Consider the following 22,491-nt stretch of genomic DNA (forward strand, 5'->3'; position numbering starts at 1 on the left):
TGAACATGCTTCTCGTCAACTTAAAGGCATCTTTTACAACATCGCATTGACAAAGTAAGGCTTGGTATCGAATCAAAAAACACTAAGCTTACTTTCTTCTCCAAATTGTACTAAGGTTATTTTTTGCTTTCTCAATTGTTAAATACTTATAAACGAAAACAAAAACAAAACGGAAAGAATAGAAAGAACCATAAAATTCAATAAATTATTCCAGCCACATTAATAATTAGTTTTTTCTTTCTAAGTGTTTTCTTCTGTCCCCCCCATTTTTTTTTTTTGCAATGACTGACCTCGAAAAGGCTTTGGGACCTTTAGTGAAAGCGATTAAAGATGGCAAAAAAGTTACTTTTTTTAACGGTGCTGGCATTTCCACTTCTGCTGGTATTCCTGATTTCAGAAGTCCCAAAACTGGACTTTATGCGAATCTAGCCAAGCTTGATCTTCCATTCGCAGAGGCAGTGTTTGACATTGATTATTTTAAAGAAAACCCAAAGCCATTCTATACCTTAGCAGAAGAATTGTATCCGGGTAAGTTTCCGCCGACAAAGTTTCATCATTTTATAAAGCTTATACAGAATAGAGGTCAATTACATAGAGTTTACACCCAGAATATAGACACATTAGAGCGGTTGGCTGGCGTTGATGACGAGTTTATTGTTGAGGCACATGGGTCATTTGCCAAAAACTTTTGTGTCGACTGTCATAAGGAAATGTCAATTGATACTTTGAAAAAGCATATGAAAGATGAAGCAAAGAATGGCATACCCACTTGTGAGCATTGTGGAGGTTATGTGAAGCCCAATATTGTGTTTTTTGGAGAAGGGTTACCAACACGTTTTTTTGATTATTGGGATGATGACTGTGACGAGGTTGAAGTGGCAGTTGTGTCAGGGACATCGTTAACAGTTTTCCCATTTGCATCGTTGGCTACTGAAGTAAACAAAAAATGTATCAGGGTTCTTGTTAACAAAGAAAAAGTCGGTGATTTTGGAAGAAGAAAACTGGATATTATAGCATTACATGATTGTGATCACATTGCAGAGACACTAGCTCGATTACTTGGTTGGGAAAAGGAACTAGACAAACTTTTCGCAGAAGGTCAACGTAAAGTAATCGAGCTGAGTGAGGAAAAATTAGAGACGGAAACAGAGGTAGAGGTAGAAGCAGAGACAGAGATAGAAGCAGAAGCAGATGGAAAAAGAGAAACAAAAACCAAAGCATCAAAAGATGATACCAATCTTGAAAATTCCACACACTCTACCAAAATCACTTCCTCTGATCCAAACGACAATGTACCACAAAGTCCAGATGTAATTGGACCAGCAAAGCAAAATGAGACTGCATTAAAGGAGAAATCAAACAAGAAATCAAACACTGATTTAACAGAACTAGTTGAGAAACTAAATATCTGAATAAATATTCGAGGAGAATTGAGAAGACACAAAAGAAAATATTGGTTGCAAATAGTATTTGATTTTTTGATTTTTAATTCTTGTTGCCATTTTTCCTTTCATTTTTTCCTTTTTTTTTCAATTATTTTTGTTTTTCCGTATAGTTTTAGTTCTTGTTTTTTTTTTCCTTTTTGTTTTTGTTTAAATTTTAGATTTGGATTTTTTGATTTTGATTTTGCTGCCAAAATCAGGTCCATGCTTTCACACCATAAATATCACCAATGACCAAAAACAATATTAACTCATATGGGTTCGTTACCGCTACAGAAACAAATAATGAAAGACTCGAATCAAGAGGCGAGCAAGACAAAAGAGACATTTTCATGGCTATTAATCACGAAAAAGGAGATCTGACACGAATCGGTATTTCAGTTTTAGACCTACAAACCCATGAGTTGTGTTTACTAAACTTTAATGATACTCCATCATATATGCGTGCCATTAATCAGATCAATGTCTTTAAACCAACAACTATAATTATTCTGGAACCAGCGATGTGTTCACAATCTGAAAAACTTAAGTTTGTTGTTGAGTCAAATACTGAGACAAACGTGCGAAAGTTGTTAAAGAGTCCAAAGTATTTTGATTTCCTGGAAGGCATAAATCTTTTGCAAACTTATGTTGCCGCGGAGTGTAATGAACTAAAAGAGAGTGTATTTCAAGGACTGCTGCTCACACGTTCAAAACTATCTATTGGTGCGGCAAATGCAGTTATCAATTTTAGCATCATGAACCAAGAAGTAGAACCAAAATTCAAACTAAGAATATCTGTTACCGAATGTGATAACTTGATGTTGATTGATCCCAAGACTATCATTGATCTCGAGCTTGTTGACAGTTTAAATGGTAAAGGAATCACGCTATATTCATTTTTGAATAGATGTTGTACAAAGATGGGTGAACGCTTGTTGCGGTCTTCTATTTTGCAACCATTAACAGACATCCCAAGCATCAAATTTCGTTTAGAAGCAGTTGCTGAACTCCTCCCTTCCAATAACAACAATAGTGTCTTGGGTCCTATAAAAAAGTTGTTGAAGCAATGTAAGGATATAGACAAGATTGTTGTCAGTTTTCTCAACAATAATGACAGCAAGAAATTTAGCGATCAAAACATAAACACAATTTTGCTATTAAAAACGGCTTTAAATGCGAGCATTGAGATTGGCAATACCCTTGACATATCTGAAGCAATCTTGATGAAACAGATGCGAGAAATATTTAAGCATGAAAATTTGCTGGCTGCAGTGATGTTGATTGAAAAATATATCAATTCAGAAACGGGACCTGCTAGAAGAAGATTAGATTTAGCACACCAAAAGGCTAATGCTGTGAAAAATGGGATTAATGGTCTTTTGGATGTGTCTAGAAGTGTTAGAGAAACAATACTTGGTCAAGTCGAGGAATACGTAGAAAATCTCGCTACTAAAAATCTGTTGGCCATGGATTATAGGTTTGAAAACACTCGTGGTTTTTATTTGCGAATCAAGCTCTCCAATGGCGCTGTGCCCTTTTGTTTACCAGACGAATTTGTTAATCGCGTAGTGAAAAAAAACGTGATGGAGTGTACAACCATTAGCTTGCTTCAACAAGGAGCCCGAATGAATGATATTGTTGGTGAAATCAACAATTTAAGTACAATTATCATCGAGGAACTATTTGAGCGATGTAGAGAATATGTACCAATATTTTTGATGATGTCAGAAGCTATTGCCATATTGGATATGTTGTGTTCTTTTGCAGACTTTATCAACATGCAAAAGCGTTCTTATGTCTGTCCTGAATTTGGAAACTACACTCATATTTGTCAATCGCGTCATCCAATACTTGAAACTTTGGTCCCTGATTTTGTTCCAAATGAATATTCAAGTATTCCAGAAATTTCAAGATTTCAAATCATTACTGGCGCCAACATGAGTGGGAAATCCGTTTACTTGAGACAGTTTGCTTACCTTGTGATTATGGCACAGATGGGAATATATGTCCCTGCCGAATACGCAACAATGTCCGTTTACAATAGTCTCTATTCTAGACTTTCCACTGATACCTCCGAGATTAATGCTTCGTCGTTTACTAATGAAATGTCTGAGATGAATAGAATTATTAGCAACATCAACATCAATAGCAATACCAATAACAACAGTTTGATCTTAATAGACGAACTTGGTCGCGGAACTAGCTTAAAAGATGGTTATTCGATTTGCTTAGCAATTCTCGAGTACCTTGCTCTAACGAAAGCCACAGTGATCACTTCAACGCATTTTCAAGAGGTGGCAGAAATTTTGAGTAACAAGTCTTGTGTTGTAGCGTCCCACATGCAGAGCATAGAGGTGAATGGGAAATTGAAATCGCTGTATAAATTACAACATGGCAAATTGTCGCAAACTGGGTATGGTATCAAGTATGCTGAATCAACACAGATCTTACCACTAGATATGTTACAAGTCTCAAAATCAATTGCCGAGCGTTTGAGAACTTGCTCAAAGGCACTGTACAATACTACTGCGAAGTTGGTTTCCAAAAGAAGAAAATTGATCTGGGAACTATATTTTGCTTTGAAACAAATACACGAGTTGGATTGCAAAAATCAATACAAGATTGATTTACTAAGAACATTACAGGCTCGATTTGTTGACGAGATAAGCGATGTACAGCCACTGGCCTAGTTTTTTTTTTCATTCAAGTTCTTTTTTTTTTTCTATACAATCTGTAGAAAAATCTCATATTCTCAAGGTTGAGCTCGTATGTTACTTCTCTTTCCATTATTCTATACCAGATACTTTCGCTTTGCGAAATAATATCCCAAGCACCTGTATTATCACCAGAATCACCCGGCTTTCCTACCAAAATAGTATCGATTAAAAATTGCACTGGAAATTGTCTCTCACCAATTTTAATATTCAGGAAGGACCCAGCACTTTCTGCAATCAACAATAGAGATCCCGGTTTGCAATTTTGGTTCAACGCCAGTAGAAACTTTACCGTATCCTTTCTCTTTTCTGAGAAAAGTTCATTTGTGGTGAACATCAATGTGACGAGATCCATATTTGCAATACCAATCAGCTCAAGATTGGTGGCCAAAATATCAGCACAAAGAAATTTTGAATTTAAGCATTCGTTTCGGTGTACCCAATTGGATTTCATGTATGAGGCAACGTTTGTCGTGACTTTCCCCCAATCTGCAATGTCCACGATTTCAACATTCATACACGAATCAGAATTTGGATGGAACTCCTTTAATCGAGAAAATACGGAGCCAAGACCCACAAGCTCTGAACCTGCACCACCGCCGACGCACAAAACATTGATGTTTGCATGCTCATCCCCAAGAAGTTTGTTAACTGGTTCTAAACTAGAAAATAGCGAAGAGTATGCCAATGCTCTAGAAGGCGTCCAGCGCGAAGCATAGGCAAAACGCTTATCATCATTGTCGAATGCTGCTAGATAGTCTCGTCGATACAAGTCTCCTTTCACTTGTTGAATATGTTCTTGGAGATTAGGTGATTTAAGAATATGTTCGAAACAGACATTGAACAAGTCAATTACTTGGTAAGGATGCATTGCTGATGAGGTTTTGAATGGCAAAGTCCCACCAAGCAGCTTTTCTGAAACCTCATCTCTCTGAGTCAACTCATTTTGTCGATTATTATTCCTTGACCTCATTTTTTATCTTGATGTTTGGTTTTGTTCTCTTTCTTATGGGAAGTTTGATTTTATATATGTATATATCACAAGGAAAGCTGGGTTCTATAATTATATATGGTTTTAGGTCTTCTTTGCTTTTTCCCGTGCTGTCTTGCCAATATCCGACTTGCTCTGTACGATGCCCTATGTTTTTGTGTCAATGTAAAAAAAAGAGACTTTCCTTGAACTTTTAAAGCTCCAAGCTCATAGCTCTTCGCGTGTGCGCGCATCGATTTATAAAGCTGGAAATCAAAATTTTCTTTTTCTTCCTTTCCCTCTTCTCTTTTCTTCTTCTTTTCTTCTTTTCTTCTTTTTTTCTCTTTTTCTTCATTAACTAATTAATCATCAATCTGTGTCAAGGTGGACGCTCGTGGACAATTGGGGCATGATGACTTTCGGGTCATCACTCCATGCGACTGCGTAGTTTTGTTTTCCTCGGCAGATCGGCGCTCGTGAAGCAAGCTTGATGTTACTTTACATTGAATTCCATAGATTTTCAGTTGTGATTTTTCCTTCTTCTTTCCGATGGATAGAGAAGAGATTACAGCTCATTTCTGGCTGTTTTAACGTTGCATGTGCGTTTGGTCATCTATGGCTGGTCCTTCTACGGAGGTTGAGCGGTTATCGTTGGGCAGAAGTCCTGTAGCTAGGTTGGAAATGGGTATGAGATTCTTGGATAGTAGGTGTTTAGTCGAAACCTTCTTTTTTATAAAGGGGGCCTTAAGCAGGGTAGTTCCGTCGACAGATTGTAGAGTAACGGGTCGGTCTTGAGCTCAGTTGAATGTCGAGTAATGATGATGGATGATGTTTTTTTATATATTATATATTAGAAACATTATTTTGGATTTGTTACTTTTATTTCTACTTGATGCTCGGCCATTATGGCTCGATGCAACATATTCCTGGACTCTGCGCAGGTCATATTGGCCACTAACGATTTGAGTAAAACCATGTTGCAAACATTTTTAGTACAATTTAGTACGATTTAGTTTCATGTATTTTCATGTAGTTTCGTGTAGTTCAATTTCGATCTACTCAATTCTTTTAAGTTCTTTTGAGTTCTTTTTTTTTTATTCACTCAACCTTTTTTTCTTTTGGTTGCACCTTATTTTTTTGTTACATATTTCAGATTTGAAAAACTCAGGAGGGTGAAAAACAGAGGTATACAAAGAGTAAATGGGATTGGAAAAGAGTTATTAGTGATAAACGATGAGTTGATAAATAATTGAGTACAATTGTGTATGAATCAGCACAGGTCAGTATGTGAGCTTTCGTTCGTACAAAGTCCTAAAGATAGACAGTACATAAAGTCGCGTCAACGGATAAATATGGTTTTTTCCCCCCCCTCTTCATAGTTGTTTTTGACCAGTGTTTGCTAAATGCAAGCGTGTGATTGTATCTACAGAAACGAGCCGCAAATGCTCAAAAAGCTTTAGTCTACCTTAGTCTACCTTAGTCTACCTTAGTCTACCTTAGTCTACCTTAGTCTACCTTAGTCTACCTTAGTCTACCTTAGTCTACCTTAGTCTACCTTACTTTACCTTACTTTACATTGCCTTACCTTAACGAACTTTGATACCCGCTTCCCCCCTCTCTCCTTTTTTACAAAAATCAATATATACATGAGGGATAATAGTAATTCATTTCAGCGACCAATGTTGACGTCCTTGGAGCTGGTCTCCTCAACGCCAACTAGACGGTCCCTTGAGCGATTTAATCTGCGAACTGGTGCTAGTCAATTGCCGCATCTTCCTCGCCTCTCTTCAATGGCAACATTTGACGAACTTGAAAGAGAGGTTGCATTGAACGGTGACGGTTACTGCGATGGCGGTGATAGCAGTGCAGGAGATGCCGGATCGTCATCTGCTGTGGAATCTTATGTGGAGTATAATTTTGGAAGTAATCATACTATAGCCTCTAAAGATTCACTACGACAAGATGGAAATGGAAGTACGACAGCCCTCAGTACCAGCAATCAAGTTGGAAACAATGGTAGCCACGACTCAGAGAGCAAAAAGGACGGCAATACCAATACCAATACTAATACTAATGATAATGATAATGATAATTCAGAGAATACCATAACTTTGTCAGACACAAAAGTTACTGACCTCAAGAATCAAGATGATGATGATTTCTTCAACACCAAGTCAGATCTGGCATGGAAAGAGATGAAGACGATTTCGGATCTTGATTTTTACGATGACAGGGGCCAACTAAAACATGATGCAAAATCGGGGAAAGAGTTTATGCAAGGCGATAATTATCATTTTGGCTACACCAAGATTGACACCGAGGAGCAAGTCAACAAATATGCTGCATTGGATAAAAAGACAGATTTTTTATTTGCTTCAAAATCTGAAAATGTGAAAAAACGTCAAACTGATCCAGCAGTTCTTTTTGACGCTGATGATTCGGATTCAGACTATGACAATGATGAAGAATTGGACTCTGCAGAGACGTTGGCAGATACAAAGAAGATGTTGACCGACTCACAGAAATTTGCTTATGTTGGATTAGCAAAGTTGATTACCGTGAATATGGCAACCCAACTAGCCAAAGTGCAATTTGGTACAGATGGGAAAGTTGCTAAGCAGTTGAGTTTGGGCCAGAAAAATTTTTCGAATTGGACTCTTTATGTCTTGTCAAAGTTATACGAGCATCTTAGCGTTGCAGGAGAAGAAAAAACGATGATTGAGAACTTAAGCAAGCATGGTGTTGAGATTACTGATTTAACCAGTAGCTTGAGAGAAGTTGAGTTGAAACATGTAAAGAAAAAGACTCCGTTTGCTAACAGCCGGGACTTTGATCTCCGATGGGTTATCATCTGTGACATGCTATTGCTCTTACTAAGCGATGGTTATTATGATGCGCGTTCAAGGACATTACTCATAAACTTTGCTCAAGCTATAGAGATTCCAAATTTGGAAGTGCTTCAATTTGAAAGGAGAATGATGGAATGTTTGGATATGGAAACAAAAGAAAAGTCAATCGAGAACAAAGACGAGTCATTAAATGATCAGTCGTTTGTTCAGCAGCAGATTAGGAAAAACAAAAACAAGCGACTTGTTATGATTGGTCTTGCTACATTAGGCGGTGGCCTTGCAATTGGGCTATCTGCTGGTCTTTTAGCTCCTGTTATTGGAGCCGGTATCGCTGCTGGGCTAACAACGGTTGGTATTACTGGTACTAGTGGTTTTTTAGCCGGTGTGGGAGGAAGCGCGCTAATTACCACTGGTGGGATTGCTATTGGAGCAAAAGTAGGTAATAAAGCAGGTGCGAGAAGAACAGGTGATGTTCAAACGTTTGAGTTTAAACCATTGCATAACAACAAGAGGACCAATTTGATTGTTACTGTGAGTGGATGGATGAATGGTGAGATGGATGATGTTCGACTCCCATTTTCAACGGTGGACCCTGTGATGGGGGATATGTTTTCCCTATTGTGGGAACCGGAGATGTTACAATCTATGGGCCAAACAATTGGAATATTGGCAAGCGAAGCATTGAGTACTTCAATTCAGCAAATTCTTGGTGCCACTATCTTGAGTGCATTGATGTCTGCTATTCAGTTGCCAATGGCGCTTTCTAAACTTTCATATTTGTTAGATAACCCATGGAACGTGTCGTTGGATAGAGCATGGAAGGCAGGTAAAATTTTAGCTGAAACCATTCTTTCAGGAAACTTGGGCGTTAGACCAATAACACTTGTTGGATTTTCATTAGGCGCACGGTTGATTTACTCCTGCTTGATTGAAGTTGCCAAACGAGGTGGCTATGGTTTGATTGAAAATGTCATTCTCTTAGGCTCACCAATATCGATTAATATTGACCAATTAGCGCTAGCTCGTTCAGTAGTCAGTGGAAGATTTATCAATGGTTATTCCAAAAAGGATTGGATCTTAGGTTATCTTTTTAGAGCTACTGGGGGTGGAATTCTGACCGTTGCGGGATTATCGGCTTTGAAAAACGTTGAAGGCGTTGAAAATTTCGATTGTACCGAGTATGTCGAGGGTCACATGTCCTATAGAAAAGCAATCCCTAAAATTTTGAAAAATCTTGACTGGGAGGTGTTGAGCGAGGAGTTTGCTGAGATTGAGGAGCCAGACCCCGAGGAAGGAGAGCGTCAACGACAGTTGATTAATGAATTTGATGAAGCAAGAGAAAAGATTGAAAAAGAAGAGAAAGAAGGAGGCGGCGAGAGTACACAAAAGGGTTGGAAACTGTGGTTTAAACCGAAGAAGAAGGACTGGTGGGACATTTACGGTGGTGGAAATACTAGTGCAAATGGTCAATCAAAGGTTAATGTTGATGACAAGGGTGATACAATTGAGGAGTACGATGAAAATGCATCTCCCGAATTTGACCTTGGTGCTCTTGCCAAAGAGGTGAATGAGATAGAACACCAAGCTGGGGAAAAGCAAACAAAGAGTAGCTCATAGACTTGTTCTGTATTGCCTGCCAATAATACAGTAGCATTAAATTAGAATGTAAGTGCTTATATAGTTGAGTATTTTAGATCGTTGAAAAAGCGTATAGATTAACACGTATTGTTACTACAACTGATTAAATTTTTCATTTTCATTTTTATCATCTTATCATTTTCATTTTCATTTTTTCTTTCTTTTTTTTTCATTTTTCTCTTTGAGATTTTAATTTTTTCTTCTCTCACTATTTCTCATTTCTCACTCTTCATGTGTATTGATTATGTATGCGTACAAGTAGATGTATAAATATATATACATATATATATATATTATTATTATTATTATTATTTTTTTTTTTTTTAGGATTCTGACTCAAAAATTTTTCATATAGAGGAGCACGCTTTGAACCAGTCATTTCCAATTTCTTTCTCCCTAAACAATCAAATTTATTACAAAAAAAATGCCAACTATTGGAGTCGACAAAGAGGATCTTTTCCAAATTCTTGGTAAATCATATACTACTGAAGAGTTTGACGAATTGTGTTTCCAGTTCGGTATTGAGTTGGACGAAGATACTACTGAAGAATGTCAAGGTGATGAGAGACCACAATTAAAGATTGAAGTTCCTGCTAACAGATACGACATGTTATGTATTGAAGGTATTGCCCAAGCATTGAATGAGTTTTTGGGCAATGAGCAACCACCAAAATATACTTTGAACCCACTGAAACCGGAAATCTCGCTTACCATCAAGGAGTCTGTATTCCCAGTTCGTCAATATGCAGCTTCTGCCATTTTGAGAAATGTGACATTCAACCAAAGAGCATATGATTCATTTATTGCTTTGCAGGATAAGTTGCACACCAATTTGTGCCGAAACAGGACTCTTGTGGCGATTGGTACACATGATTTGGATACTTTAACCCCACCATTTACATACGAGGGATTAGCACCAAAGGATATCAAGTTTAAACCATTGAATCAAACCAAGGAATTTAATGGTGAAGAGTTGATGGAATTTTATGAAAAGGATAAGAATTTGGGTAAATATGTGCCAATTATCAAGGATTCGCCAGTTTACCCCGTTATGCTCGACGCTAATCGTACTGTTGCTTCCTTGCCACCAATCATCAACTCTGATCATTCCAAGATTACCTTGAACACCAAGAATGTTTGGATCGACGTGACTGGTACAGATAGAACCAAGACCGAGATTGTGATTAACCAGATTGTCGCAATGTTTTCAAGATATAGTCAAACTCCATTTGAGATTGAGCCTATCCAAATTATTTCTGAACACAATGGTCAAACTCGTGTTACTCCAAATATTGCACCACGTGAATTCAAAGCCGAGACAGCTTATATCAACTCTTGTTTGGGTTTGAATTACTCAGGTGAGGAAATTGCTAAATTGTTGAAGAAGATGGCTTTGGATGCTACTCCATCTACTAGCGAAGACGGTATCCTCAATGTGAAAGTGCCAATCACTAGATCTGATGTTTTGCACCAGTGCGATATCATGGAAGATGCAGCTATTGCTTATGGGTATGACAACTTGAAGAAAACACACCCAAACAGTGAAAGTATGGTTGCTTCTGCATTGCCAGTTAATAAGGTTGCCGATATTTTGCGTTTGGCCACCTCTCAAGCTGGATACCTGGAAGTTATGCCATTGACATTGTGCTCACACGATGAAAACTTTGCTTGGTTAAGAGCTAAGGACGATGGCACCAAAGCTGTCAAGTTGGAAAACCCAAAGACCATCGAGTACCAAGTTGTGCGTACCACATTGTTGCCAGGTCTTTTGAAAACTGTTAAGGAGAACAGAAAACACTCCTTACCAATCAAAGTTTTCGAATGTGGAGACATTGTTTTGAAAGACGACAAGTTGGAAAGAGGTGCTTTCAACCAACGTAACTGGGCTGCCATGTATGTTGGGAAAGCTTCGGGTTTTGAATACGTTCAAGGTTTGTTGGGAAAGATTATGCAAACCATGAGAACTCCATGGCTCGAAAAGCCACAAGAGGACAAGAGAAGAGGATACTGGATTGAAGAAGACAAGTCGAACCCCACTTTCTTTGACGGAAGAGGAGCCAAGGTTCTTTTCAGAAGCCAGGAAGGCGGTAAGGCTGTAGAAGTTGGAAGCATTGGAGTGTTGCACCCAGAGGTTATGAACCACTTTGATATCCCATACGCTGGTTCTGTTGTTGAAATTAATGCAGAGGTCTTTTTGTAAAGGGATAGGTAAAGAGGAGAGTAAAGTAATGTAATGTTGTTAATAGAGTTTTGATATAGTTGTTGAAAACAATCGGCTAAAGCCGAGTTTCTTTTACAGCCAAAGCCAAAGCCAAAACCAAAGCCAAAACTAAAGCCGTTACTATTGCCGTTGATATTGCTGTGGTTATTGATGTAACTATCAATTGTCCCTTCTCTCCCAGTGATAACAAGTGTGTGCTGAACGCATCAACTTTCGATTTTCTGTCAGTCGCACACTACCTTTTCCTTCCTTTTTTTTTCCTTATGTTTTTTTTTTTTTTTTTTTTTTTAATTTGTTCCCTTTTTCGTACAGGTGTAGAGGTCAGTCACACAAATGTTTATACTAAACGAAACTTCCCACCTCTACCTTAAAATCGAACACTCTCAAATAAAATTTATATAATTTAAGAGTGAAGGAAAGTATTCAAAAGTTTTAGTTTAATAACAACCAAACGCAAGAACAATAACAACAAAATACAAATCTATCAACATCTTATTCACTGTTGACCAATTGCCCACTTCTTTTTTAACCAGAAGTATATTCACAATTTAAGCGAACTTATTTAAGTCCGAGCGTACCTTGTTGTGTTTTTTTTTTTCCTTCACTTTTCTTTCTTTCATTTAATTCCATCCGTTATCTTTCAAACCCCGCCATCCTTCTTCTTTCTTCACTTATCAAGAAAACAAATTGAAGGTTCACAAATAAGTATACATAATCACATACATACAATCCTACAGATATATTACTCTATATATTTATATATATATATATATCTTTTCTGGCGGTTTATAACACATACGATTGAAAGTTAAAAGAGTTGAATAACAATAAAGTATTCACATTACCTAGTGTTTACATATACAGAATAATTTTTATACTATTGCAATGAGTTCAAAGGGTTCGTCGTCGAGGGCGTACGATATGATTATGAAACTTTTATTGGTTGGTGATTCGGGAGTTGGTAAATCATGTCTTCTTTTGCGTTTTGTTGAAGATAAATTCAACCCTTCATTCATCACCACAATTGGAATTGACTTTAAGATCAGAACTATAGATAGCAAAGGCAAGAAAATCAAATTGCAGGTGTGGGATACTGCAGGACAGGAAAGATTTAGAACTATTACCACAGCATACTATCGAGGCGCCATGGGTATTGTGTTGATATATGATGTCACCGATGCCAGATCCTTTGAAAACGTGCAAAATTGGTTCCAAACTGTGTCCCAGCATGCCAATGAAGAAGCGCAGATTTTCCTTGTTGGAAATAAATGTGACGATGAAGAGAATAGACAAGTCTCGAGGGAACAGGGTGAAGAGTTGGCCCAAAAATTACAAATCCCCTTTTTAGAGGCATCGGCAAAAACCAACCAGAATGTTGAGAGTATTTTCTATGAATTGGCTGGAATCATCCAAGAAAAACATGTTGACGATGCCGCTGGAGCTGGATCTGGCGGCCATGGGGGTGTCGACGTCTCTCAAAATAATTCAGGCATTAAAAACAATTGTTGTTAAAGTATCTAGGTGAAGTTTACATTAGTGTTTTCAAAGATTTGCCATAGTTTGTTCACTTTATTAAACGTTACATTATCTTTTGTCGATAGAGAGAAGATACCAGAAGGTGTTTACCGATTGTAGAGAGTCCCAGTTTCCAGTTTCCAGTTTCCAGTCTCCAGTTTCCAAGTCCCAATTTCCAGTTTTCAATTTTCAAGTGTTGCGTATCGGTATCATTATTAGTGTCGGTATAATTACTTTTCCTTTTTTCCCAATTGTTTATTAGTATACAATATATCTTGCGAAAGTCTAAGTAAATTGTTAATCCTTTATTTTTTATGTTTTAATTTATACATATATATATATATAATCATCATATACATTTTCTAGATTATATCCTCTTGCCAAAGTAGACCCACTGGTCATCTAATGGTTTTTCTTCCAACTCTTCCCAACATTTTAAACGAGCCAACTCACGGCTCAACTGAATTTCATCGTGAGCCTGTATCACCAACTCTTCAATCAAACCATTACCAATTTTGTTTTCAATATTTTCTGTAATTTCTTCTTCTTCAACAATCTTTAATCTGTTTTTCGTAAGTGCCTCTACGGATTGTCTGTACACCGATTCCTTTGGGAACTGTTTGTTGAGAATCTCAAGTTGATTATTGTACAATGTGATAAGTGCTGGTCTTGGGTTTGGGTGTTTGAATAAACCAGTGATACCGGTAGGAATACCTTCTCCGGCTCGAATCAAAACCTGTCTTAATGCTGCTGTGGGTCTCATTTGTGGTGGTGTTGTTGCTGTTGTTGCTGTTGTTGCTGTTGTTGCTGTTGTTGCTGTTGTTGCTGTTGTTGTTAATTGCACTTTAAATCAAACCCGGCTGTGGAATTTGAAAAAGAGGTGTATAGATGAAGATGTTTTGGGTAATGATTATTTCTCATTCTTTGGTTGGACGGAAAATTTCAGACACTCAAAAAAGTGTCAGAAAAAAAAATGTTTCAAAAACTGCAAACTGGAGTTTGGTTTATCAAAACCGCTAACTTCTAATATTGTAGACAAGTCTATACACCGTGAAAAGAAATGTATGTTCATATCTATTTATCTATATATCTATCTATCAATATATTCATATATACATATATATATCTAAATTGAGTGACAAATGTTTCAAAGATTGTGTACCTTCTCTTTCCCGTGCCAATGAATACTCTCGTGTTTTTCTTTTTTACCATAATCACGATTTACACAGTTTTTATAACAGTTGCATCAGTGTTGAATTACTCGATCGAAGTGAAGAAGCTTCAATACTATCTAACAATTTATCTTTATGCCTTACCTGCAGCAAATATTCCTTTATAGTGTTAAGACTATATTTGCTCGATTTTTTGGTTCTCTAATATCAAAAAATAGCAAAAAAAAATAGTAAAATGAAAAAGAAATAAAAAAAAAGTAAGAGAAACTTCATCTACATTGATAATTATACAGTATAATAATTTCGGATCAACTTGCTCTCCAACTACTTCTAATGATATCTATATTACACATCAATCAAGAGCCAAAAGCTCAATATCAAGCGTACTCTAATTAGCATTGTTCCTTTAGAAATCTCCACCGCCGAAATCGCCACCGCCAAAGTCTCCTCCACCATAGTCACCGTCTTGGTATCCATCCCCATAACCATCCTGGTAAGCTTCGTAGTCGTTATGATCACTCATCATGTTTCCCAAAAGCATACCACCTAGTAAACCTCCACCAACACCCATGGCCATGTTGCCCGCACCACCGCCAAATCTACTACGCTGTTGTTGAGGGTATTGTTGAGGATACTGTTGGGGAGGGTATCCACCATATCCACCAGGTTGAGGTGGATAACCACCATAGCCAGGCTGAGGTGGGTAGCCGCCCCCATAACCTTGAGGTGGATAGCCGCCTCCGTAACCTTGTTGTGGAGGGAATCCCCCACCAAATCCAGCTTGTTGGGGTTGTTGATTGTTATTATTGTGGCGACTGAAGAATCCTTTTTTATTGCTGTTGTTGCTCTCGTTATTCTGGTTCTGTTGTGAAGAAGAGGCCACCTGTGGTCTCGATTGCGAAGAAGATGCAGGAGAAGCAGTGCCCGCTTTAGAAGCAACCGGACTGTAGGCTGGTGGTGGAATATCTGCTGCACTGTCTGTGTCAAAGGTGGTTCCTTTTGGAGCTTCCCATTGAGATTTCTTTGTTGCGAGATCAACGTAAAACCAAGTGCCATACTTGTCGTCGAATTTGGCTAACCAACCCTTGGGTACAGTTGGTGGCTTATTTGGATCGTCTTTTGCCATCTTTTCGTTTAACGTATTTTCTATTTTTCTATTCTTCCTTTTTACCTTCTGTGGGGGAATCTATACTTTTTTTAAAGCCGTTTCGATATGGAAAAAAAAAATGTACTTAACGAAAAAAAAAAGAAACAAAGATATATTAAGATATCGAATTTTCAAAGCCTCCCTTAAATAAAGAAAATAAGCGAACAAGAGGTCAACGTACAAAAAGAAAAGTATGGAATGTCGTAGTGTTTAGCGTTTTCAATTTTTTTTTAATTTTTTTTTGATTTTATTTTGAATGATCCTTGCGACTTGACGTCAGTGTCAGAAAGTTAGTGTAAGAATAGTGTAAGAGTAAGGCAAAGGGTAAGGCTAAGGCTAAGAGGTGAGGTGAGGTGAACGAGAGGAAGGAAACGCAATAAAGTGATTTCATTTTACATTGGGTAAATGGAACGTGACACAAAAGCAGCGGCGATAATTAAAGAGTGTGTGAAGATAACACTGTACAGCCGAGAACTACTCCATTCACCCCTATTTTATCAACCTTGTGCCAATGAATATTCTTCTTTCTTTTTTTTTTTTGGGTTTCGTTATCGAAATAAACTGTTTGTTGTTTACTCTAGAGTTATCTGAGTGCTTCAAATTTATGCTTATTGAGTAGGGAGAAGAGGGTATCGTTGTTACAACAAGAGAAGTAAATAAGCTTCACTTTTTTATTTTTCTTCATAATTATCTACTACTCTTTTCTATCTGCAGTTTTTTTAATGAATATTTTTGGAAAGAATCGGGTGGAGGGGGGAGGAAATGTGGGAAAAGACGAGAGAATAGACATGGCAATGTAAGAGGTATATATTTAGTTTCTTGCCAGTCTTGCATTCTGGACTCATGAAGCAGGTTGGGTACAAATGAGGAATGTTGGTATTCTTCTTTATTTTGAGAAAAATAGAAGTGTATCCATTATGTAATTGTTTATTCTATCGTGTCTATATGTGTTTTATATGTATTTATATATTCGTGTCTTCATATCTTCATGCATTGTGTCTACCTATGTTCAATTGTTTTTTATTCAATTTTGCCTTGTTCTTGTAATTCCCTTTTCCAGTTGGGGATTGGTGGAGGCTGCTTCTTTTTCAAGTCTTCCTCATGCATACTTAACAAAATAGTACCAAGTAACAAGACAACAGTGATGGCCTGTGCATAAACTCTGGCCTGCACCAACTTTTGTGCTCTAGTCATGTACTGATCTCTGTTTACAATTCTCCATGAGCCATACAACGAAGCAGCCCAAGCTGAGACAACGATTTTGTACTTGTTCTCATTCAATTGATGCAAGATCTTATCTGTTGTTGATAACTTGTTGAAATTCTCCATCTCCTCCTTTTGCTTCAATTGCAAGTACTCCAGTTGATATCTATTCTCGTCAAACTTCACTGACCCGTTATCAGCCATGAATGCTCCAACACCAATGGTTGGGATAGCAAATATTGCGGCTCTGATGGAAGAACCCATTCTGGCATAACGAATTGGACGCTTGAACTTTGTATATTGTAAGATACCAACACCAATTGCAGCACCAACCAAACATCCCTTGAATCCTTCGACAAGGATGTATTGTCCGTGCTCCTTCATTTCCTCTTCTGAGACGATCTTCATTTTTTTTGTTGGTTCTTTTTTGGACTTTATAATTTAAATGTATGTATAAGTTATAGTTTGCTTGTGAGTATTGAGCAATAAATAAGTCAATAGTTGTTAATGATTTGTAGTGAAGCAAGAGTGAAAAGCGTGAAATCAATTAAGGAAACAAACAAACAAACAAACAAACAAAGAAAAGAAGGAAACTCAATTGCAAGGAAATTGAATTACTTTGGTGCCTTTTTATACAAAGTTAGTTTTGTATTTGCATCTCATCGTTTGAAATCGGAATTTCATAAAAGCACACAACAAGATAAGCATATCATGGTATTGTGTAGAAATATGTCAAGAGGCAAAATTAAAACAAAACAAAAGAGAAAAAGAAACCAAACTGTCATGACCACAAATAATCCATCATCCCCTGATGCACTTATTTCCATTTTGTTTTGCTTACAAATTTTGTGCATCAGCATCATCTACAATTAATAACACTTAGCAAAGAAGAGACATGGACATAAACGGAAAAGAAGCAAAAAGAAGAGAGCAAAAAAAAAAAAAAAGAAATTTAAATTTAATTTTAATTTTTTTTTTTTTCAACGGAGAATTTGTTCCGCATATTCATAATTTATCCGCGGCGTTTTTTTTTTCTTTTCCTCCTCCCCCCCTTTTTTTTTTTTTTGTCTCTCCAGACTCGCCTCCTCTTTTGTAGTTCTTGTTTATTCTGTGCCACGCTAGATGTTTTAATTCCGTAAAAATGCATCATTTAGTAGATTGGACTCTATAGCTCTATAGTGATGAAATCCTTAGATCTATATCATATTGTCACATATGAATAACAAGTCTTGTAAAGCCGTACATTTAAAAAGAGGAAAAGTTAAATAGAAAGTGAAAAGTGAAACGTGAAAAGTGAAAAGTGAAAAGTGAAAAGTGAAAAGTGAAAAAGATATACAACAGAAAAAGCAATGAAATGAATCAAATTCTTTCCCTTCATCCATTCACGCTCCAGCTTTACTATTCTTTTAAATTCTCTTATGGCACGCGTTATATATTCGCAATTGCAAGTATGCAGAGCTCAGTTTCATCCAAACTTTCTAGGAACGAAATATCAACAATAGTTTTGTACAATAATTATGCAAAAAAAAATCCAAAGAAACAGTATATAGACTAACACTGTCATAGTTCAAGATGTAGTGATTGTAGAAAAGAAGCATTGCATTGCGAATTTGAATTAAAAAATGACCATTTCTTGCTTCGAAATTACTGGACGTCACGTGCACATGTACAAAACTATCCTCTCAAATATACTTTAATTAAGTGAATGTTTAATTTTCTTTTTTAATATTATTTCTTCTAAATAGTGTTTACCCGAAATTTTACTTGCCAAAAAAAAAAAAAAAGAAACAAACATCAAAAACAATATATTGCAAAAATGAAATTTCTCTAGTACCTGTCAAAAACAAAAGAAAAGAAAAGGAAAAGAAAACCAAATGATAGAAAAAAGCAAACAAAAACAGTATTATGGGAGCAGACCTTACGCCCCTCCTCCCCTTCCTCCTGATACCTTGTGAGAAATTGGTCTGTTATTGTATGTACTTCCCTTGTATGTTGTTTGTATAACCCCTTCTCTTTTTGCTCTCATCTACGCGAAAGTGAAAAAAGCGCAATATTGCCATTTTTTCCATACAGGTTTTTTTTACCTTTAACAGTTTCCATTTTTTTCTTTTTTTTTATTATTTTTTAATTTCCTCACTTCACAATTTACTATGGAAAATAAACCAAGAGGAGAGATACAAATCAGCAAAACGCAAATACACTAAAAGCAAAAAAAAAAAAAAAAATAGGAATAGAACACATGACATCTTCATCTTGTACCCCATAGTAATCAACAATTCGGATACTGGTAATGTGGCAAGAATACCAGACCGATGAAGGTCAAACGTACTATTACAACGAAGATACAGGCGAAACGACGTGGGATAAACCAGCAGAACTTAATGGAGATCACAATGACACTAGCGAAAATGAAGTGAGCATCGCACCAATTGGAACAATACCAGACAAAGATTCTAGTGCTAAAGAAGCTGGGGAATCTGGAGAAGTTGAGGAAGTTGGGGAAGCTGGAACCAATAGTGCTATAGTAACTACTGCATTGGAAGGAAAAGAACAAATTTGGCACGAATATGCAACTGATGAAGGACAAAAATATTACTATAATCTGATCACTGGTGAAACTACATGGGACAAACCAGATGAGTTCAATAGTGAATTGGAGAACAATACAAACGAGTCCACTGGTGATGCGGAAGAAAATTTTTTGGATTTAGAACTTAAAAGCAAACCTATCCAATTACCTTCCTCTATGACCATTCCTAATGCAAACGATTCCGAGGAGAAAATTACTTTTGATAAAAAAAATGACAAAACAGATGCCGATAAAAATGAAGATAATGAGAATGAAACTAAAAACGAGAATGAGGAAGCATTTTTGCAGTTATTAAAAGATAATCAAGTTGATTCTACTTGGTCTTTTCAAAAAGTAATGGAAAAACTTATCGCAAAACCACAATATTGGGCAGTGTCCAACCCGATGACCAGAAAACGACTATACGAAAATCACTTGGTTGAAAAAGTACAGTCAGAAATGAATAATAACGGCATAAATAAAAAAGAGATTCTTGAAACATTTAAGAAAAATTTTATTGTTGAATTGCAACGCTTGCACAATGAATCAAAAATAACTCTGGAAACCAGGTGGACGTCACTTAAAAGAATATTAGCCCAGGAGGAAAACCCCGTTTATAAACATTCAATGGTTGAGGATAAGGAGATGGCACGAATATTTTTCGAATTTCTGGACAAGATCAAACGTGAAAGGGAAACAAAGATTGCTGCAAACAAAGAGCAAGCTCTTACCGAGCTTGAGAAATATTTGACGCTGATTAATACTTCCTTGGTCACAGAAACTGCAAACTTTGAAGAATTATTGTCTCGACTATTAAAGGACCCTCGATATTTACAAAACAAGCACTTTGAGTCTTTACTGCCATTGGATATCCTTGACTTGTATGAAACAAAGATTTACCCTGAACTTTTAAGCAATTTGAAAACCAAACTTTCGAGACAACAAGGCCAAAATTATAGACAAGACCGTAAAGCAAGGTCCAAATTTATCAACTTGCTCAAGTCGCTCAAACTAACCGCAAACACAAAATTTTGTGAGATTTTTGATCAAATCGAGAATGAAGATGCCTTTTTTGAGTTATGTGGGCGAAACGGATCTACACCATTAGAGCTCTTTTGGGATGCTGTAGATCAAAAGAGGCAGCTTATAAAATTGAAAAAGGACTTGATCGAAGGCATTTTGTTTGATTTGAAAAAGAAGAAAAATGAGCAGCATGATCAACACCAGGTACTGGAGTCAAAAGACAGACAAGACAAACAAATTGAAAAGAATGAGAGTAACAAGAAGAACGATCAGAAGCCAAATAGTCTGTTTGAATCACCAAGTTGGCCCTCAAAGGAATCATTTGTCGAGAAATTAAAGCTGATTCAAGATGATAGACTAGTAAAACTTGATTTGGATTTGGATTTGGATAAATTGGACGATGATGATAGTGAAATCGTCCAGATTTATCAAGCGTTAAAAAATGAACACGAAGCCAGAGAGAAAAGAAGAAGAACTAGCAGCAGTAGGAAAAGGGGAGCTACAGAAGCCGCCATTGCTAATGAATCAAGGCATCATAAGAAGCAGAGGCCACATAAAGAACCAGTTAAACCGCTGCTCAATTACTAATTCACTGGAATGGTTAGCCAATTACTTCTCAAATTTGTGCACTTCCCCTTGTTATTTAAGCGGCATTGAAAATTACACCCCTTTAGTTCGTGTAGTCGTGCGAAATTGTATTAGAAAACAAACGAACAAAAGAAAGAAAAAAATGTAAATTTTTCTCCCAGTTAATATTTACTCTCACTTTTCCGAGCCTCAAGGGCGCACAATTTACACTATAGTAATTTGTGTGCCGACCATTTCTTAGAGAAAGAAAGAGTAAGAGAGAGAGTGTGTGTGAGAGTGAAAGAGAGAGAGTGTGTGAAATTGAGAACGAGATTGAGAATGGGAGGTTATCGGTACTTACCAAAGCTCAACACTCAATCGACAACTAGTCAACCTCATTAACCAATTCACATACAACTATAATGGTATGTTTAACAACTACAACTACCACTACAAGAACAACAGTAGCAATATTTGGCAATTTCTTTTCTCCTTCACTTTGCTTTTTCTTTGTTGTTCTTTTTTTTTAATTAATATTTTTTTACCCCGGTTCCACGCTAAGCTTTACTTTTAAAAAATTCATTATGTTTCCACAATTGATACTAACTTCAAGTCTCCCAGTCGCAATCATTGAAACCATACTTGACAGCAGTAAGGTCCTCCCTCACAGCAGCAATCTGTCTTCAGGATTTCCTGTCCCAACTTGTTGAACGTCACAACCGTCCTGAGATAGAAGTGGACAACACACATAATCCGGAATTGATTCTCAATCCAATGCATATAGCTCGTAATGAGAATGAGCAAATCTTAATTGAACCTAGTATTAACTCTGTAAGAGTGAGTATCAAAATTAAGCAAGCAGACGAAATAGAGCAGATATTGGTACATAAATTCACGCGATTCTTGACTTCAAGAGCCGAAAACTTTTTTATATTAAGAAGGGTGCCTATCAAGGGGTACGATATCAGTTTCTTGATTACAAACTTTCACACAGAACTGATGTTGAAGGATAAATTGGTAGACTTTATAATTGAGTTTATGGAGGATGTTGATAAGGAAATTAGTGAAATGAAATTATTTTTAAATGCCAGAGCCAGAGTTATTGCCGAAAGTTTCTTAATACCTTTTGACTAGATGGGGAGGTGGAATTGTTGACTTTAAACTGCAAGAGGAGCAAAAAAAAAGAAAGGGGAAAACATACAATATAAAACAGAAAAGGGAAAAGGGAAAAGAGAAAAGAGAAAGAAAGCAAAAAGAAAAAGCAAAGAATAAACATCATAGCCCTGGTAATTGATTGTTGGATCCTGACTGCTAGATATTGAATGTTACTGGTAACAGACTGCGGTAATACGACATTTAAAGAGCTTTTTTTTTTATAAAAAAAAAATTAATTATACAAAAAGTATAAGAAGAAATAAAAAAATAGACGCCGAAAGAACCACTAAACTATATATCATGTACCAACACTCTATTTACTTC

The 22,491-nt window shown here is 36.7% G+C and overlaps 11 protein-coding genes across 11 annotated transcripts; 7 read left to right on the forward strand and 4 right to left on the reverse strand. All coding sequences in view use genetic code 12, as the record gives it.

Moving 5' to 3' along the window:
- Nucleotides 1–281: 281 nt before the first annotated feature.
- HST2 (Sir2 histone deacetylase Hst2) lies at nucleotides 282–1,412 on the forward strand (the record flags this gene model as incomplete). The annotated part of the gene is made up of 1 exon (XM_001527556.1): nucleotides 282–1,412. The coding sequence occupies one exon, from the start codon at nucleotides 282–284 to the stop codon at nucleotides 1,410–1,412; it is 1,131 nt and encodes a 376-aa protein (XP_001527606.2).
- A 260-nt stretch (nucleotides 1,413–1,672) lies between these two features.
- On the forward strand, nucleotides 1,673–4,114 carry MSH4 (MutS protein msh4; the record flags this gene model as incomplete). Its single annotated transcript, XM_001527557.2, has 1 exon — nucleotides 1,673–4,114. The coding sequence occupies one exon, from the start codon at nucleotides 1,673–1,675 to the stop codon at nucleotides 4,112–4,114; it is 2,442 nt and encodes an 813-aa protein (XP_001527607.2).
- A 13-nt stretch (nucleotides 4,115–4,127) lies between these two features.
- PVL30_000123 (uncharacterized protein) lies at nucleotides 4,128–5,111 on the reverse strand (the record flags this gene model as incomplete). The annotated part of the gene is made up of 1 exon (XM_001527558.2): nucleotides 4,128–5,111. The coding sequence occupies one exon, from the start codon at nucleotides 5,109–5,111 to the stop codon at nucleotides 4,128–4,130; it is 984 nt and encodes a 327-aa protein (XP_001527608.2).
- Nucleotides 5,112–6,754: 1,643 nt separating this feature from the next.
- PVL30_000124 (uncharacterized protein) lies at nucleotides 6,755–9,574 on the forward strand (the record flags this gene model as incomplete). Its single annotated transcript, XM_001527559.2, has 1 exon — nucleotides 6,755–9,574. One exon carries the CDS (start codon nucleotides 6,755–6,757, stop codon nucleotides 9,572–9,574), a length of 2,820 nt encoding a protein of 939 aa, XP_001527609.2.
- A 445-nt stretch (nucleotides 9,575–10,019) lies between these two features.
- On the forward strand, nucleotides 10,020–11,795 carry FRS1 (phenylalanine--tRNA ligase subunit beta; the record flags this gene model as incomplete). Its single annotated transcript, XM_001527560.2, has 1 exon — nucleotides 10,020–11,795. One exon carries the CDS (start codon nucleotides 10,020–10,022, stop codon nucleotides 11,793–11,795), a length of 1,776 nt encoding a protein of 591 aa, XP_001527610.2.
- Nucleotides 11,796–12,701: 906 nt separating this feature from the next.
- SEC4 (GTP-binding protein) lies at nucleotides 12,702–13,328 on the forward strand (the record flags this gene model as incomplete). The annotated part of the gene is made up of 1 exon (XM_001527561.2): nucleotides 12,702–13,328. The coding sequence occupies one exon, from the start codon at nucleotides 12,702–12,704 to the stop codon at nucleotides 13,326–13,328; it is 627 nt and encodes a 208-aa protein (XP_001527611.1).
- Nucleotides 13,329–13,698: 370 nt separating this feature from the next.
- PVL30_000127 (uncharacterized protein) lies at nucleotides 13,699–14,856 on the reverse strand (the record flags this gene model as incomplete). The annotated part of the gene is made up of 3 exons (XM_001527562.2): nucleotides 13,699–14,111; nucleotides 14,346–14,351; nucleotides 14,853–14,856. The coding sequence occupies 3 exons, from the start codon at nucleotides 14,854–14,856 to the stop codon at nucleotides 13,699–13,701; spliced, it is 423 nt and encodes a 140-aa protein (XP_001527612.2).
- A 53-nt stretch (nucleotides 14,857–14,909) lies between these two features.
- WWM1 (WW domain-containing protein wwm1) lies at nucleotides 14,910–15,629 on the reverse strand (the record flags this gene model as incomplete). Its single annotated transcript, XM_001527563.2, has 1 exon — nucleotides 14,910–15,629. One exon carries the CDS (start codon nucleotides 15,627–15,629, stop codon nucleotides 14,910–14,912), a length of 720 nt encoding a protein of 239 aa, XP_001527613.1.
- Nucleotides 15,630–16,670: 1,041 nt separating this feature from the next.
- RCF2_1 (Replication factor C, subunit RFC4) lies at nucleotides 16,671–17,638 on the reverse strand (the record flags this gene model as incomplete). The annotated part of the gene is made up of 2 exons (XM_001527564.2): nucleotides 16,671–17,255; nucleotides 17,633–17,638. The coding sequence occupies 2 exons, from the start codon at nucleotides 17,636–17,638 to the stop codon at nucleotides 16,671–16,673; spliced, it is 591 nt and encodes a 196-aa protein (XP_001527614.2).
- A 1,505-nt stretch (nucleotides 17,639–19,143) lies between these two features.
- Nucleotides 19,144–21,033, forward strand: PRP40 (U1 snRNP protein; the record flags this gene model as incomplete). The annotated part of the gene is made up of 1 exon (XM_001527565.2): nucleotides 19,144–21,033. The coding sequence occupies one exon, from the start codon at nucleotides 19,144–19,146 to the stop codon at nucleotides 21,031–21,033; it is 1,890 nt and encodes a 629-aa protein (XP_001527615.2).
- Nucleotides 21,034–21,434: 401 nt separating this feature from the next.
- Nucleotides 21,435–22,146, forward strand: ARC19 (Arp complex subunit; the record flags this gene model as incomplete). Its single annotated transcript, XM_001527566.2, has 2 exons — nucleotides 21,435–21,437; nucleotides 21,634–22,146. 2 exons carry the CDS (start codon nucleotides 21,435–21,437, stop codon nucleotides 22,144–22,146), a joined length of 516 nt encoding a protein of 171 aa, XP_001527616.2.
- Nucleotides 22,147–22,491: the final 345 nt, after the last annotated feature.

The sequence above is a fragment of the Lodderomyces elongisporus genome, chromosome 1, assembly GCF_030384665.1.
Source record: "Lodderomyces elongisporus chromosome 1, complete sequence".
NCBI classification, from domain to species: domain Eukaryota; kingdom Fungi; phylum Ascomycota; class Pichiomycetes; order Serinales; family Debaryomycetaceae; genus Lodderomyces; species Lodderomyces elongisporus.